Source organism: Nesoenas mayeri, assembly GCF_963082525.1.
Source record: "Nesoenas mayeri genome assembly, chromosome: 1".
Lineage (NCBI taxonomy): Eukaryota > Metazoa > Chordata > Aves > Columbiformes > Columbidae > Nesoenas > Nesoenas mayeri.
In genome coordinates this window covers 145,672,210-145,690,330 of record NC_137541.1, presented here as the reverse complement: position 1 = coordinate 145,690,330, position 18,121 = coordinate 145,672,210, and the positions used below count along the sequence as shown (strand labels likewise).

General features: G+C 34.9%; 1 protein-coding gene across 4 annotated transcripts in view; it reads left to right on the top strand.

The window, feature by feature from the left end:
- REV1 (REV1 DNA directed polymerase) overlaps nucleotides 1–18,121 on the top strand; it is a 59,971-nt gene that overhangs the window by 25,055 nt on the left and 16,795 nt on the right. For 3 of the 4 annotated variants that reach the window (XM_080340181.1, XM_080340184.1, XM_080340183.1), the window contains 8 exons: nucleotides 1,534–1,641; nucleotides 3,127–3,243; nucleotides 7,940–8,072; nucleotides 8,878–9,006; nucleotides 9,675–9,829; nucleotides 12,156–12,275; nucleotides 13,985–14,205; nucleotides 15,218–15,390. In XM_080340181.1, the coding sequence (XP_080196307.1) occupies nucleotides 1,534–1,641; nucleotides 3,127–3,243; nucleotides 7,940–8,072; nucleotides 8,878–9,006; nucleotides 9,675–9,829; nucleotides 12,156–12,275; nucleotides 13,985–14,205; nucleotides 15,218–15,390 (1,156 nt within the window). The remainder of the gene's footprint in view (nucleotides 1–1,533; nucleotides 1,642–3,126; nucleotides 3,244–7,939; nucleotides 8,073–8,877; nucleotides 9,007–9,674; nucleotides 9,830–12,155; nucleotides 12,276–13,984; nucleotides 14,206–15,217; nucleotides 15,391–18,121) is intronic. The other variant, XM_080340182.1, reaches the window with a different exon arrangement.

The window sequence follows — 18,121 nt, the reverse complement described above, 5'->3', positions numbered from 1 at the left end:
CTATATCTATCTAAATACACAAGTTTGTAGTTGCCATATGAAAATCTAAAGGGAAAAAAAAAAACGATAAATGCAAGAAAAAAAAACCTTGCTGCTTATAGTTCAGTGTGAAAATCTAAAAGATTAGTAACATTTGGAAGTTAACTTTTTTTTTTTTTTTTAATAGTAAGAGTTTTGTATGCTTCTGCGTCTGTTTAAATGGGTGACAGTGTCGCATGAGACTTCTGATCCTGGCTTGTGACAGAAGAGAAATGTTTTATGTCTTTATATCAAGGACCAAAATGAAAAGATATGTGTAATTCATGAGAAGCAAAGTGTCACAAGTATAGATATTTTGCATCTTCAGAATCTCTCATTAACAGTCTTAATCAATTAAAAGGCTAGCTCTGTAGCACTAAAGAGTGCGGTAAAAATACTTCCAATCATATGAAAATATGCTTGATGATATATTACCACATCCTAAAAAAATTGTTAGCTAAATAAATTAACTGATTCTGTGTTTGTGCTAGGACATGCAAGTTTTAAAATGTGTTAGCTTACGAACTACCTTAATGTGTTTTTTTAATCAAAATAAGATATGAGCTAATATATTTTTAGTTTATCTTTGATTTGGCCTGGAGTATGATAATAGTTAATAACTCTGTATTAGTTGACAAGTAGTAGCTTCTTAAGCATTAACTTTGTTACTTGGTTTGTAAATAGGCCCTTTATGAGACCTTGTTTTTCAAATAATAAGTTCAAATGATAAATTATTAAAAACAGGAAAACAGCGTTCTGATTATGCAGTAATTGGCTCAGTTGTTAAGCAGAACAATTCACTTGATGTATTGAAGTATTTTTTCACTGTTACACGTTCTGCATTGTTCGTATTAAGATTTTTTTTTTTTGCTAGATAATAACCTCCTCTGGTAGGTCAGGAATATAGATGTGCAGACTTCTGGAATACTTAAAACAAGTATTTCTAGTTCTTTAGCAGTGTAAGTTTTTCAGTCTGTAATGATATTGCTCATCTTTGCTGAATGTTTGCATGAGTTTAGATACAGCAATGACAAAATCCAATTCCATGAGAGGTTTAAAACTAATTTTGGTGTGTTTCATGAAGAGTTAATGGTAGTTTTTAGTGCAGCTGAACTTTTTTTTTTTTTTCTTTTGGAGCAGTCTTCTGATGGAACAAACAGCAGTGAAGATCACTGTTCCAAATTCAGTGTTAACATAGTGAAAATAAGATCCAGTTCCCACAACATACATTAATCTTCTTGAGTTGGGGGAGCTTGTTAGATGGAAGGTGTTAATTATGAGAAAATAAAATAGAAACTTTAAGTTGATGCATTGTTTAGGCTGTATGTCTACCGTTTGTGTTTACATTTCTCTGATACTTTTGTAAATGGAAATACCTTCTTGGTGAGTAGGAACAAGAATCTTTATAATTTAAGGTGGTAAAAACTTGATGATAGTCCTTGATGGACTAGTGTGAGTAGTACCAAAGTGTATAAATTAGGGTTCAAGTTTTCTATTGGTGTATCTTCATACTAGGTAATGTGTCTGTTGCGAGTTCAGCCAAGCCACAGAGCTGTATAATGCACGTGGATATGGATTGCTTCTTTGTGTCTGTGGCTATCCGAAATAGACCAGATCTCAAAGGTTAGTATTTAATTCTACGTGTTACAGTTTACTTGGATAAGCCTTTAAAAACGAAACCAAACTTGCACGCTTACAAAATTAATTTTGCATGTTCATCTTATTTTCTGGCATCTTTGATAGTCAGACAATGCAACTTTCATATTCCTGCTTAATTTCTCATAATCCAAAAGCAAGTGGAAGAGAGAACTGAAATTCTCCTTGTTATCTCCTTTCAGTATCTAAAGTAAGAAAAAATAAGTAAAATCTGAAGTAACTATTCTCTATAACTTTGCACATATCTTATTGAAACTTAAATCTACCATATTAGAAATTGGGCATCCAGTTCTAGTTGTACCAAAGGTGGGGTTTGGTCACTGTCTATTAAGGAAAAAAAAATTATACTAATAATTTTCATAGGGTAATGTAAGGAGCTTTGTTTAGCTAGGAAAATTGAAAGGCCAAGGCTGAGAATTAATTGTCTCTTTGCCTGATTCGTCTTTTTCAGGGGAAATTTGCTTCTCCTTCCCTTTTCTATCTAAGGTCTTAACACATGAAGTATTATAAGACCTGGAGGATGAACAATTCATTTGGCATTTAGAAGTCTGAGTTGTGTCATCATCCTTAGGGCATAGGAAGAGTTAGTGGAGCTCCTTAGCAAGTTTTGGTGGGTTTTTTTTCAAGTGTACCATTCAGAAATGGTTGTTTTGTGCAAACACTGAACTTTGGTGATGCACAAGTCTGAAGACTTGGTGCAGAGTTGACCATCTGACACACATTTATTGTTGACCTTGGAAAAAAAGAGTAAGGTGTGCATACAGTTAATTTGCTCTCTTTAACGAAAAGGCAGAAGCAACTGTATTAAAGATAGTCCTAGTATGTTTGGGTCTTTAAAACTTAATTTCCTTCCAAGTTCAAATGCCATTAGTGGAATATAGGACTTCTCTGCAAATATTTTTTTCTGTCCATGGAAGTCTGCCAGAACTTTCAGTGCATAAATTAGCTTCCTATAGAAAAATTATGGAGGTGTTGATATTACTAAAAAGTCAGAAGTTTACTAAAGATTTGATTTTGTACAGTTAATTAAACAAGTGGAACTGAGTGTGTTGGTATGTGTATACTCTTCTAATTTGCTTAAGATATTAAACATGATGAAGTATTTAAAATCAGTACAGTGTTTGCTGTGTCTTAAACTAATGAATCATTAGGGCATTGGTGAAGGTTCACCGCATCCATTTATACTTGTTATTAAAGACAAACTAGTATGGCTGTATTTTCACTCTTTAAGAGCTTTTCTCTTCTTTGCTTGTGACTGCAATTAAGACAGCAAATTCATGGTAACAATGCAAAGTCATTTTCATAGCTGTTTTTTCCTTTATTCACTAAGAGTATAAGCTTGAAAGAAATTATAAAAAAATAAAGCAGACATCTTTATGATCGTACCATAGCTGTACTATTGTTAAAATGTAAGCTATTATAGATGTTGATGTATGCATTTCTTCTCCACAGGAAAACCAGTAGCTGTTACTAGCAACAGAGGTGCAGGAAAGGCACCACTGCGCCCTGGTGCAAACCCCCAGCTTGAACAGCAATATTACCAGAATAAGCTACTGAATGGCAAAGCAGGTACAGATAAGTCTGTTTGTCTGTATCTTTTTAACTTTTGTTGCTGAAGACTTTTTCCTTAAAGTTACTAATAAAGTGCACAGTTGATAATTTGGGGTTTTTTTCATGCACGGGATTTCAGAAAAGAAATATTTTTGGACAACATGGTGCTCTATGGCCTCAGTAACAACATGACACTGTGACCTCTTGTTAGTTAGCTTTGCCCAGTATGGATTAATTATTTTAAAGTAATTTTAGGTTTTACTCACTTTCATTGAGGTTGTATATAAGATATAATGTAATTATTTAAAATAAGAAGTAAATACTAATTGTCCAGGATCACTTTGTTCTGAGTAAGTCTATTGCAGAGAAGAAGGTACAAAATAAATTTTAAAAGACTACTAAAATTTTTTAGTATAAAAGTAGAAATGACAGCACATGGCCAATGAGAAACTGATTGTTTGAAGCTGGCTTTTGAATTGCATGTGTACAACGAGTTAAGTTGAGTGGTCCTTAGAGGATTTTAGGTTTCTGCAAGTCTGTACAAGTTCCTGTGTTCTGTCTCTCCAGTAGTTTGTTTCCTCAAAACCAGGACTTCTATCATAGTTTGAGAATTCCTTACTCACCTGCCTAATTTAGAAGTTTTTTACTTTCTGTGTCCTCAAGTAGTAATATACTAATGTAAACAAAACATACTTTTATTGACAAGTTTCATTATTGTTATACTGCCTGAACTGCATTTAGTATGAGATGGTATATTGCTGAACATTGGTTAACTTGTTTGTTGTTGGTTTGTTTTTTTTTTTCTCTCCAACAGTCTGCTTAATCAGCTTGAAACTTAGTTTTTACCATAAGGTTGGTAAAATGTACATATACAAGGGGCAGCTGCTATTTAATTTCAGTTTAGATTTGGAAGCCAAGTTTCTCCTTTGTCCCTTGGATGTGCACTTTTTACCAACCTTGTTGTAGCCAACACTGTTGTTAAAAAGTTTGCACCTCAGTGAGTTATTTTGTTGATACAAGAGTTGGAAAAAGACAGGTTGTTCTTCCATGCTTGTTACTGAAATGTTAGTACTTAAAAAAAATCTGCCAATTTTCAAAGATATTTGGAAACAAGGTATTACAGGAAGTTATGCAATTTTGTCTTTTTGCTGCAGATTAAGAACACTTCAAAACTGAGGTAGAACATATGTTTGTGGAACCCACTGGCCTTTAACTTTTTAAGGACTCTTCAGGATGCTCCAGACTTAGCTTCTGCTTTGTTGTTTGCAATGCCATACATAAGTGCATTACAAAGATAGCTGTGGTTTTATGGAGTTGGATTTTCTGTAGTATAGCTTGTGTATGAGCTATTTATTGGGAGTTCAGTTTTATACAGTGACTTTGTAACTTCTGTTAGGACCTTAGACTGGATAAGGGTGTGACTTCATACAATCAAGTGATGTTTAGAGAGTGAGGCAGTTAAATTACAGAAGTTTATCTGAGATCTAGTGTGTTCTTTGTGACTCACAAATTCAGTAGTGTCTCTTTACTATATTTATTGCTTAAGGGTACAGCAGATTTCAGCCTCATTGTATAATAAACTTCTTACTGCAGCAGCTTTTTCTGGATACCCACACATTCATTGCTGTAATAAACTTCAGCATCCAGTCTCACTGGTTTGCACACAGGCCAGCAGCTAGCTCTTTCTTTCTTGATACTTAGTCTGATTGTGCAACCTATTGTTTTAGTGAAAGGATTTTTTCCTAACACTCTTTTTACACTCTCTATCTCATTAGCTGCAGTTCTTAATATTTTTTTGTCTCCTTATTATTTTTTATCTCCATGTACAACGTTTTTATCAACAAAAAATACAACCTATTGTTTCTGCTTGCATTCTCATAAGTACATGGCTTGTCTTCCTTTTGGGAAAAAGGAATTACAGTTAGCCGTGGTCTTAGATGAAAAGATGGAATTGCAGGCTAGGCTTTTCTAACATCACAGTATTTTAGAAAGTGTATATGAAACATTTCACAGCATTTGTTTAACTGTGCTGTGCCAGAGTTAAATGTGGTCCAGTAGGCACATGTATCACATGGAAAAGTACTTTTTCTAAAATATCAAATATACATTATCACATAAACAGAATGCTAAATTATGCTGTTAAACACACACAATTTTGTTTGGGGACATGTTATATAAATGAAATTAAAAGGTAGTTGGGACCAACTTTGAACAGAACATTCATGCTTCAACGTGGAACCCACTTCATTTTTTGATGCTTCATGCTTTCCAGGCTGTTCTCTGATTTTGCCTTCTCTAGGTCTTGCTTATTAGAAAAAAATTTCCAAATTACAGCAAACAAACAAAAAACCCCAAGCCTTTGTGAATCACTTTTGACCAAATACTGAATTCTGCTGCTTCAGCTACTTCTTTTTTTTTTTTTTCTCAAATTACTTCTTTAGCGATTCTAGTTCCTGCTTTTGATCTGCATTGCTAGACAAATATCTAGTGTCAATAGAATCTTGAATCTTTTATGAAATACTTTTTCTTGTTTGAACTCATCCAAAAATGTTTAACTTTTAAATGTAAAAACTTGCTATCATTCTCACCCTAAATCTCCAAGTTGGAGATAGCCTTTCTGGGTAGTAGAAGTTATTTCTCTACTTTTTTGTCATCTTTAACATTCATGTTCTAATAGAGGATTAACATATGTTAATCAGGATTCATAGTTTGGGGTCTCTTTTCCACGGCCAGGATGCCCAAGATGTGAATGTTTTCTAGGCTTCCTTTCCCTCAACCCTAGTATCTCCCTTTTTTTTTTTTTTTTCTTTTTTTTTCATTCTAAAGAGCAGCAGATTTTAACCATCATATTAGTCACAGATTTATTCTCAGCGATTTCTTTTTCACAGACTTGGGTCCTGGCCTCTGATTTCTCCATCCGTTGCTCCACATTCACCATGTGCCTGTCTAGTTTCCCAGCTTTTGATGAGAGGTTCTCTACCTTGCCTTCCATTGAGGACAATGTGTTCTGCATTGCCCTGAATTTCACATGAAGTGACTCCATCAGCTCATGGGGGGATCTGCTCTGCTGCGATGTGGAAAAAGTCGACGAGTCAAATGAAGATAGACAAGATGACAGCATCATCTCAGGCCAGGGCACAGGAAGGCATGGACTAAATAAATTGTTCCTGTCATTCTTATCTTTATTTGGGGCATAATTTTGCTCTGATTTTCAGTTGCAGACATGTTAGGTAACATACTGAGCTCATCATACATAAAATATTTAAAATATTAAAAGGTGCAAAAATTTAGCAGAAATTCTGAATAAAAGCAGTTTTTCATATGAGTCAGGCTCTACCCCTGCTGTCTCCATTCACTCATTACAACACTTTCTCTGGTCTATAACTACTCATATGTGCACGTAGCACCGTGTTTCCTTTCAGTCAAATTGTCAGTGTGGAAGTTGTTAGTACCATGAAATATAATCAGGCATTGTGGCACTCTGAAGAAAGCTCTTGTTTATTATATTACAAAGGTGTTTGGTATTAAATTGACTACAGTAATGAAAAAGAACTGTAACATACATATTGGATTTCATTTTCAGTAAACAGCTTTTTGTCTGTATGATACCTTGTTGGTTTGATTCTGATAGGGAGTTTTGGAGGGCATAGTAGTTTTTGCATCTGGCCTTTTTTTCAGGCTAGTCTATATTTAGAGTACAGGCATGTGTATTTCAAGGTTTACATACTGTGAAAACCCAGATAGAAAGGAAGAGAAAATTCTTTACTTGATTCCATTATTCAGTGTCATCGAATTCTGTTCTAGCACCTAGAATGCAGTAGGCCTGGAGGACTCTTTAAAACTAATCTAAGAGGATGCAGTAAAGTTTATGGAATTGGGGAAGGTCTGTCTAATTTTAAGTCTGGAGTTGTACTATTGATAATTGTATCATTTTGATCCAAGATAAATCTATGGTGATATTTGAAAGAAGTTGACATACCCTAATAAGAGAATTATTAGGAAGTAACAACAGAAGTTTTGTCAATTAATATCCCTGCAAGAGTGTTAAAGGAAATACAAGTTTCTAGTTAGTGTTTTTTAATTTGAGCTAATTAGCATTCTGGTTATTTCACTTCTTAAAAATCACTTTGTGTGGAATCTAGATTATTAGAAAAATAATTTTAAGTAAGAGGCTGTAAGTATGATAAAAAGTGGGTTTGTTTTCTGAATTTAATTTCTGTGTTCTGGTGGTACTTGTGCCTTTTGTAAAAAGGAACGTAGCTACGTGTCTTCTCATTCAGCCAAGCAGTTGGTAAATTTTTGAGTGTCTAGTATGTGTTTACAGGATATGGTTGTAGCAGTTATCGTCAAGTATTCAATCATTTTTATTGTCATTAAGGCTGAGATGAGTCTTATTTTATAGCATAGTGTATGTAGTGACCAACAAATTGCTGTGTAGTAATTTGAAGGGAAACAGAAACAGAATTTTCTATAGCTTAATATTCTTAGTAATATATGCAGACCTGACTGCAGAGAGAGATTAATATGTGAGTGTGTTCTGTTTTGTTTTGTTTTTCTGGACCATGGTATGAACCCCTATAGGGTTAAGAACCTCTTTATCAACAGGTAGCATTATAGAAGTTGTATAAATAAAATTAATAATTTTATTCGCATTCATTCTGTTGATCTCTTAAGAAAAATAACATAAAAACAAATACAAATATTATTTTCCAAGCAGAAAGTAGAGTACCTGATAAGCTGGACTCATCAGTATGGGAACATCCTGATTCCACACATGTGAATGGAGCTGACTTCAATCTCACTGTTCTGTCCATGGCTGAAATAGCTTCTTGTAGTTACGAAGCCAGGTAGGTAAAAGTTACCTAGCAGGTTGCTTGAAAATCTTATGCAGATAGGTATAAAACGCCTAGAAATAGCAATTTTTACATCAGTTTATTTACATTTATCTAGAGAGGATTTTTTGTTTTGTTTTCAGAAGTTGTAGTTATAAGAGTTGTTAGAATTTAGCACAACGGCCTTCTTATGGATGCTGTTGCTTTTTGAACACTACTTAACAGCTCCCAACATAACCTACATGTTACTTGAAACAAAGCCTATCAAGGAAAACATACAATTCACTGTGATATTGTTGATTTCATAATGTAATCTTCACTTCTTTGTATCAAAATTGAATTCTTTCATGGAATTAAGAACACTTTGTTACTGAAAGTTTTACTTACAATCAGTAAGTGTGATTACTAAACTTAAAAGCGTTTCTCCCACAGATTATGTTGAATATCCCTAATAACGTAGCTGAACAAGTTGTTTCATATTGTCAACGTTTATATCAATATAAGCATAGTGTTGGAAATATGATTTTTCTTGATAATGGAAATAATACTACAGAAATTATTCCTTTATTGGAACCTTTCTCCAGCATGCTAGTGTAGACAGTCTTGTATTTGTATCTCAAAAAGTTAGAGTTTACTTATTACTGGAGCATAATTTTGTAATCTTGGACAGTGGAATATAAGATAGTTACCTTAGTCAACATAGTATATGCATGGTTTTAATTTAAAACCAGAAGATAGCAAGTAGTGCTTTCTGGAGACTTTGTGAAAAAGTTGGTACTGTGTTTATTTAGGCTTTTTTTTTTTTATTATTTAATTTTAGACAAGTCGGCATAAAAAATGGAATGTTTTTTGGCCAAGCAAAAAAGTTGTGTCCAAATCTTCAAGCAGTTTCTTATGATTTTGATGCGTACAAAGAAGTTGCACGGACAGTATATGAAATATTAGCAAGGTAATATGCTGTTTGCTTACCTGATCTTTCATGGTAAGGTTATCAAGCGTATTTTATGTGCCACTGATGAATGCCATTATTCACTCTAGTATTTTCATCTCTCTGTTACTCTTCAGCTTCAATAAAGCCATTCCTATTTGAGATCTTCCTTTTGTAGTATTTTTGTTATTTTGAGCACTGTGCTGCTTCTGAGTTTTCTTTTGTCATGAAGCCAAATCCTGTAAACAGCATCTGACTTCCAAAGGAGTAATTGTTAAACTTTTTACTGATTACACTATGAGAAGCAGATCCCTGCTTAATAGTGAGATTCTTCCAAGAGGTTTTTTTTAGTAACTTAAGAGTGGATTGTTAGAGTAACATCTATTAGAAACTACGTTCTGGTTTAAAATGCATGAACAAACCTGGAAATTTGTTATTGTTAATGAAAAATAAAAATTCAACTCTTCCTCCAGCTGTTCTTTTAAAACCATAATGCATGTTGAAATTAGTCCTACATTAGTAATGTTACTATAATTTGCTGATTTAGCATTTTTAATATGTAAGTGATGTGTGATAAAAAATAAGCGGGGAAATGCCACCACAAAAGGAAGACTTTATTTGCTACATATTTGTTTTAACAGATGGTGAGCTGTTGCTGGTGTTTCACCTCCTTTACTTTGTGTTGATAGCTATACTCATAACATCGAAGCAGTCAGTTGTGATGAAGCACTAGTAGATATCACTGAAATCCTTACAGAGACCAGATTGACTCCCGATGAACTTGCAAATGCTATCCGCACTGAAATCAAAGCCCAAACTAAATGCACTGCTTCTGTTGGGATGGGTAAGTACCTTATTTCATTTCTGTTTACAAGCAGTGCCTACTATTGTTAGTTGTACCAAAGCTATGGTAAGATTGCTAAAACACTAAGTGTTTTTGTCATAGGAAATATATTGCCATTTACATTAAATTAGTATAAATAAAAATACAAGAAAGTCTTCATCGGTAGAAAGTTTGAAGCAAAAATTAATAAAATTGCTATCACTTCTCCTTTTTTATCAGAACAGTATGCTAAAATTCCATCTGTATGATATTCTTACATTCATTTTTATTAAATGCTACTGTATTTTTCCAGTAAATAGAAAAATAAGCACAGATTCTGTTCCTTATCAGAGATAGCTGTAAGAGTTTATGGGGTGGCATGATTCAGTGTAATTATTAGAAGGTATTGAAACCAAAGATTTGTGTGATTTACAGTGGATATTGTATATGAAATCACATATCTGAAAATACTTCCTTGATTTATTTTCACTTGGCCCCTTCCTTTCTTTTTTTGTCCCTAATTAATACTGGAGTCAAGGGTCCGTAAATAAATGTACTGAGTTTATATAAGTGTATGAAATCCACTTGTGAGACAAGCTGAAGTTCATTACTCTAGGCAGAATTCTTCCTTTATTTTTTATGATGTCTTAGTACAGAGACTATAATTCCCTAGATTCCTGTTTCTGTCTTGTTTTGACTTGAAACACATTTGTAATCTCTTTTATATGCCTATTTAGTATGTTTGTTTTTTCTAAAGAGCAGAATTAGTTTTTAAGGCATTATTTTCTAATCTGGTATCATAATTCTCTTATTGATTGAAAGAGACTAGTATCTGTGAGCAATTTTTTTTTTCCTAATAATTTGTGTGAGATACTGGAAAATAATTTTGTCATCCTTTCTAGAAATTCATATGGTAGGTACATGACAGGGACTTTGTCTCTTCACTCGTAATTCATTGTTAAGTAAATAGATCAGAGGAAACAACTGTACTTGTACTATTACATGAATGTAGAGACCTTATTTCAAAAATGTGGTCTGCCAGAAACATACATCTTGTGTGATTTATGTGTTACCCAATGGGAAAGTTGTAGCAATATATTAATAATAAAATGTAAATTTGAATAGATACTGTAAAAGCTATTGAGATCTCCTCTAAACACTGCTGTCTGATTACAGATAAATAGGGACATGCTTATGCCAGTTGAACAAATCTAATTTTTACCTTAGAGATTTTAGTGACTAAACTAAAATGATTTAAACAATGCTAGTGAAATATTAAACACCCATCTGTAAACATCCCGTGTCGTGGTTTCTCATTTGTTAAGTGAGGCATTAATTTTTTTCTACTTTACTTCAGTGTTGTGGGAATAATATGTTGCAGAAGGTAAATCACTGAGATTTCATGGTATTAGAGGCTATGTTAGTATGTTTGATAGATAAGAAGATCAAAACTCTTCAGTACTCTGTAGACAAAAACATGGATCCCTGAAGTTAAATAAGAAATTGAATGAGGAATCTTTCATTAATTGTTTCATCAGTTTAACCTCTCAGGAGAAACAGTGTACATAAAATTCTGTTACTGTTCTTATTGACTTAAAATTTTAAAATAGACAAAAGGAGTGGAGGTAGGAGGAGAACACATAGTGCTGTGAGTTGTGAATTCCCCAACTTTTTATTAATTTGCTTTATCTTAGAACAGGGTGTTTGAGTGGCAATAATGAATCTGTTTGGGTATCTTTTCAGAGGTCTTAGTGGATGGGCATGAATAAACCTATAAACAAGAAAGAAAAAATGCTGAAATAGGTCTTGTTCCCAGCACACTTTGAGTGCCTGTAATAACTTAATAAAGTAATTGGATTTTTTTAGTGAATACTCAGGCCCGAGTATTAGCTTAATTCCAGTATTTCACATATAATGCAGTTGATAGAATTGTAACCCTAAGTATTACTTACATTGACCCCCATGGATTTGTTGAAGTTCTGCAGTGTTAAACTCCTACACTTCTAAATTTTTTAGCCATTTGAGCTTAACTGTTTATCTGCTCCTCTACATGTGTAGAACATAACCAGACAGCGTTCTTAGTTAAGTGTCCTGCACTTCGGTTTTTTTGTTTGGTTGGTTTTAACTTTGCAGTTGTAGTTACCATGACAGTTACACTGCTGTAATCACGAATACTGCTACTTGCTAATTTAGAAGTAGATACTGCAAGTATATATTAATATATTTCATTAAATTATTTGAAAAAGGTAAAGAATTTGTGCTTTCGTTTTTCCATGACTGTTGGAACTGTGGCATTCTACTTGAGAAGAAAAAAGTTGCCACACACATATTATAAATTGTTTTACAGGTTCCAATATTCTGCTGGCCAGAATGGCAACTCGTAAAGCAAAACCAGATGGGCAGTATCACTTAAAACCTGAAGAAGTGGATGATTTTATCAGAGGGCAACTTGTTACCAGTCTTCCAGGTACTCTTTTGTTTTACAGCACGTTTTGCCTTCTGATATTAAAACACTTTCAGCTATAAATCTGTGTTCTGGATCAAGCCAGATTATATGCTATTCCATGGTTATGACCTGAAAAAAGATGTACTGATTTCTGCAAATTTCTGTGAACAATTTCTGTGACCTTTTCATATCTTTGAGCAGCATCTTTTTTTAGTAAAGAGTTTGCAGATCCACACATGACCTACAGCTCAGAGTTTAGTATGTTATGCAACCTTCTATTCTTTGATAAAATTAGTTAGATGAGTCATTTCAAGTGAGCGCTAGCTTGCTGTATCATAATGAGTGTAATAAAAGGAGTAACACCAGGTACTTATTACTGAGGCAGGGTTTCCTAGAACTGAGAACTAGTCCAAGAGGGCATTTTTTCTAAAAAGCGGTGTGTCAAGTCAGGAGTTGAAAAAATAGCACAGATGCCATAATAAAACAGTACATGAAGAGGAAAAAGGGAGAGAGAGGAGTTTGTTTAATCTCTTCTGTATCTAAGAAACTCTGAGAGGTTTTAAAGAAAATAAGGACAGAAGGAAAATTAAGGAATAAAATTTCACAGAGGACAATGTTACTGAACTGAAGTGTTTCTGCTTGCACCATGAGCTGCAAACGGTGACAGAATGTGTTGATTCCTAAAGAACAATGGGTTTGTCAAATTCCAACTGTTTTTTGCCTAGTTGTCTGAGGAAGTGATTGTGGCATTGATTATGATTTATAATTTGCAAGTATGAGAGTACTAATAATTTTACAAACTATTTGGCCATTTCAGCCAAATCTTACTGAGAGATAGAAGTTGTAATAACATGATGTTTCCACAAGTTCTGTGAAAAATGACAGCTAGACAGAGGAGAGTGATCCAAATGATCCTTTAATGGACAAGCAGGCAAAATTCAACTATTGTACGTTTTGTCAGTAGTTTGCAGTGATACGTGCAGCCAGAGTACCTGTTTTCTGTCTTGCATTCCTTGGTCAGACAGGAGAAAGGAGGATATTTCAGTAAGGAAGAACTTGATCAAATGAGTGGCATGCCTGTGGACATAGAGTGACTAGATTACCTTTCACTGACTTTGGTAAATTCGTAAGACTAATATTTTTCGGAAGTAACAGGCCAGCTTTCCAAAACCCAGAAATATACTTAAGTTTATCACGCTTACATATGTGCTGTTGCCATGGATACCTACAATTGCCAGTGCTTGATAATTCAAAGCACAAGTGATACTGGTGTGCTATCACTTCTGTTTGAAATACTATTCTTCTACCTAGGAAGCAGTAGAACAGTAGTCAAAATATTTGTTTGTTTCTTTTTGATTAAATCATTTGTATATGATGGTAAAATATATTACATGTTGTACACTCTTTTTGGACTAAGTGTTGCGGTGTTCAGAGCTATGTTCTCTGTAACAGGCAGTACCTTACAAGATGATTTGCAAGCACAGAAATAAAGAAACATGCTGCAGTATGACATCTTAAACTAAATATGTAATATAGATGAAAGAAATACAGATGAAGACATCAAAACTTTCCATTTGAAACATGTTTCTCTAAGTGGAATTTCTTTTTTATGGTGTATATCTATTAATTTGATATGACCCACTATAGGTTTAAAAAGAAGTTTTATTTGTTCAAAACCTGACTGACTCTGAATTGTGTAGATTTAATGGAACTAATTGCTTTGTTGTTAGGAGTTGGCAGGACAATGGAATCTAAACTGGCTTCTTTGGGAATTAAAACCTGTGGAGATCTACAATGTGCTTCAATGTCAAAACTGCAAAAAGAATTTGGTCCAAAAACAGGACAAATGCTCTACAGGTTTTGTCGTGGTTTGGATGATCGACCTGTTCGTACAGAAAAAGAAAGGAAATCTGTTTCAGCAGAAATCAACTATGGAATAAGGTTTACACAGGTAAATTCAAACTTATTTTCTTTTCTGCAGTGACTTCTTTCAACTGTAGAAGAATCTTCTCATATTCTGATTATTTTCACTTACACTTTGATCTGTTAGAGCACCATCTTAGCCACCAAATAGAATGAGGAAAATGAAGAAGTAGGAGACCAAACGATAAAATGGGAGGAGAGACTGCAAAAGTATTGGACTGAAAAGAAGCTTGCACAAAATTAGCTGACTATTCTGCATTCGTTATACAAGTCTGGTACAGAAAAAGAGAACTGCAGTAGGTTTGTCAGCACCTAGCATTCTCTTTCGTATAAATGCTGATTATTTATAGATGCCAGTGCCTGAAATCATCACCAGCTGCTCCAGTACAATATTTTTATTAGATTTTTTACAAATATGGGGGGGGGGGGTGGAGGGAAGTGTTGTTGACAAAATTGTATTAAAAATAACTCAGCTCTCTGAGAACTTAAGTGTTTGCAGAAAGTATAGAAAAATCAGATTGAGAGAGACTCAGGATGTTGTGTAGTCCAGCCTTTTACTCAAAGCAGGGGAAGCTATGAGATCAGACCAGTTGCTCAGGACTTTATCCAGTCTGGTGTTAGAAACTTCCAAGAATCAAGACTGCACAACTTCTCTGAGCAACTTGTTCTACTGCTTGACTTTCCTCATGCTGACGAAGATTTTTCTAATAAGCCCTACGCTCTTCATATTCTAAGTGTGTGCTTAAAGTTAAACTTGCAGTTCTGTGTTGGGGTTTCTAAATACATTTTTAAAAGTACTTATTTCCAAAAGGACTTAATATTTCCTACTTATTTCAGCATTAGGATAGGAATCTACCATCTCACCTAACTTGAGACACCTACAGTGTAGACAAAACACTTGAAGTTAAAAAAGACAATTGCCTGTGAGTCAGCTTGCTCTTTTCAGTTTACAAAATCTGGATTGCATTAACCCTTAATGATTTACCCTCAATATTTGAAAACTAGTAATTATCTAAACATTGAATTTTTTCCCCCTTCAGCCTAAGGAAGCAGAAGCTTTTCTTCTGAGCCTTTCAGAAGAAATCCAACGTAGACTTGAAGCTGCTGGTATGAAGGGTAAACGATTGACCCTTAAAATTATGGTCAGAAAGGCTGGGGCACCAGTGGAGCCTGCAAAATACGGAGGTCATGGAATCTGTGATAATATTGCCAGGTAACTATGCATGGAAAAAGAACGGTTAGTAGTAGGCATGAGCACACTTCTGCAGGATATTGAGCACCAAAACTTACAGGAAGACAGGACAGAAATTTTGAAGTGCTTGGTACTATTTTGTCTACATACCAAACCTGCACCAACATCAGAAGTGGAATGTTATTGTCTGAAGTCCTCTGTGTTTGGGGTGTATATATGTGGTCTGTTGGCCATCAACATGGAATGTAAACCCCCCAGAGACAACATGCATGGCATATTGGGAGGAGAAGGAAGGAAGAGACTAAGGTGTCCAAATCGGAAAGAGAACAATGTTAACAGTCTTATTTTGCCTTGGAGTTTCTTCAAAGAGAAAAATGGGGAAAACAAAAAATATATCAAACATTGAAAAGTTTGGGGGCATAGAAGAAACAATTTGTGGTTTTCAGAGAAAGCAGGAATGGGAAAGAAGGAATCTGACTCCACAAGTGCATTCTTCGAAATTGCTTTCTTGAAAGAATGTACTCTTGCATGTCTATGGATGCTACTTAAAAATTTAAGTGATTCAGTGAAATATTATTGTGACTTATCCTTTACCCTTGGTAGAGTTGTACTTTTTTTTTCTCTTCTTTTTGACTTTAATAGTATGTAGTTTAAGGTGGCTCTTACTTTGATAATAGTCTAATGAAGTACTAGCTAATAAAGGTATTTGATCTTTTAAAGGGTTGGTCTTCAAACAGTAATACGTGTGTGCATATATGTTGTTTGTGTACATTTATTCAGCTTGCTTAATATTGGAGCTGTTTTTCCTTTTGCAGTCCATATAGAAGATGTATTTACATTCTGCACTATGACACACATGCAGCAGTGTTTTTTCTTTCTTTCAGTGACTAGCTGAGTTGAAATGTTCTGCTGCTGCAAACTATTTCATGTCCCTGAGCTGTGTAGTGCTGTGTACTTTCTTTTTTCTTGAGGGACTTTCTGCTATTCCTTGATAGGTTGCTGGTCACATGCTGATTGTGACAGCTGGAGTCTTCAAAGAAAATCGCCTTTGTACTTGTCAAGAAAGCTGCCTGATCATTACTGTTCTCCTTCAAGTCTATAGAACACATGGGGACTATGGCAATAGTTGCAGAATTACTTGCTGCAGAAGACTGAGGGGCCACTTGGGATTCTGAAGACTGGGGCTGGCGTCTGACACCTTGAACTGCAGTTGTCTGTCTTAGTTCAGACAAGTTTCTTTGTATCGAGTCTGTCTTTCCTGTTGTTTCACCAATAAGTCTGCACAGAAATTTTTAGTCCTAGAAGAGAAAAGGCAATGAAGATCCAAAGTGGAGCTAAGAAAGTTGAATCTCAGAATCTTAAAGTTGGAGACTGTGCCCCATAATTCAGCTATTCAAGAAGGCAACTTGTTCATGTCTCGTGACCTTCACAGTTACATTTTTTCATATAGTTGTAAGTTCTCATCAGAAGTGCCTTTGTTTTCTTGTAGATCATTGTCAACATATTAAAGTCTCTTTCTACTTGGTCTCACTGCAGCACTTACTGAGATTGCTACCTGTGGTGGCTGCCAATCCCTACTGAAATGGGATAACCCAGTTACTCTGCCGGGGTAGTCACTTGATAGGTCATTGTCGAAGGAGTGGGACTTTCAGTTTTTACAAGCAATCCTGAATTAGTTCAACCCATTATTTATTTATGATTCTTCTTTGTTTTCTGTTCTACTGGATGATGATGACTAAATATTTTTTAATCTCAAATTTGTTTATATGCTTGCATACTGAAAACACAAGAACAAAATCCAGGCATCAGGTAGTTATATATTTTTTCATACAAGGTTGTGTCAGAACCTTCTAAATGCATGTTTGTTCTTCTGGCAGACACTTGTATCAAAGCAATTGTTCCTTAGGTAAAGGGCTTTTGTGTGAGTATGCATTTGGCATCTTCAAAGATAGGTCTTTCCTACTTTTCCTTCCATCCCAGGTTGTTGTAACAGAAGAATCCTGCCCAAACGGAAGGATCATTTGCTCAGGGTTGCTGATAACTGAAGAGGTGGGGGTGTTCTTTCAGTGAATTATTGCTCAACAGCATGACATGTATGCATAGGGTCTGTCTCATGTTTGTGAGTTTGTGACAGACAATTCAGCTGTATTTAGGAACTGAAACTACACAATTCACCTTTCAGTATCAGAAACTCATAACCTTTTGAGATTGGTATGTCAAGAAGAAAATCCATCAGCCTGTACTTTTGTCATCTGGCTACCCTGAATTGTTTGAGCTCTTAACAGTCTGAGAATGTATTTTTAGTATTGAGGGTGTGTTTAGTAGAGCTTTATTCCTCCTTTATTCGCAGCTATTGCCAGACTGCTTTCTCATGAACAGGTCAATGCCTTGGACCTAATTTCTGTGGTCAGGCATGCTAATGCACATGTGCCATGAAATTCTCCCAGTTCATAAAGTCTTCATTAATGTAAGATAAGGGGGCACCCAAGGATGCTATTGTTCACACACTGCTGAAGCAGTTCCGAGGCCAGGATCTCATTTGGCGATGCCTCCAGTCAATCCAAATTATGCTATTTGATGATATAGGTGCTGGATTACTGTCTTCGTTAGAGTATTTCTGTTCAGTCCAGTGAAAGGCTTTTTAGCAGCAGCACGGTAAACTCTGGAAGTTGCAAATGAATTAGAATCTCAGGCTGGTGTTCCCTCAGGGGTGCTTTCCCTGTGTATAGCCTAATTCCAACAGTTTGAGATT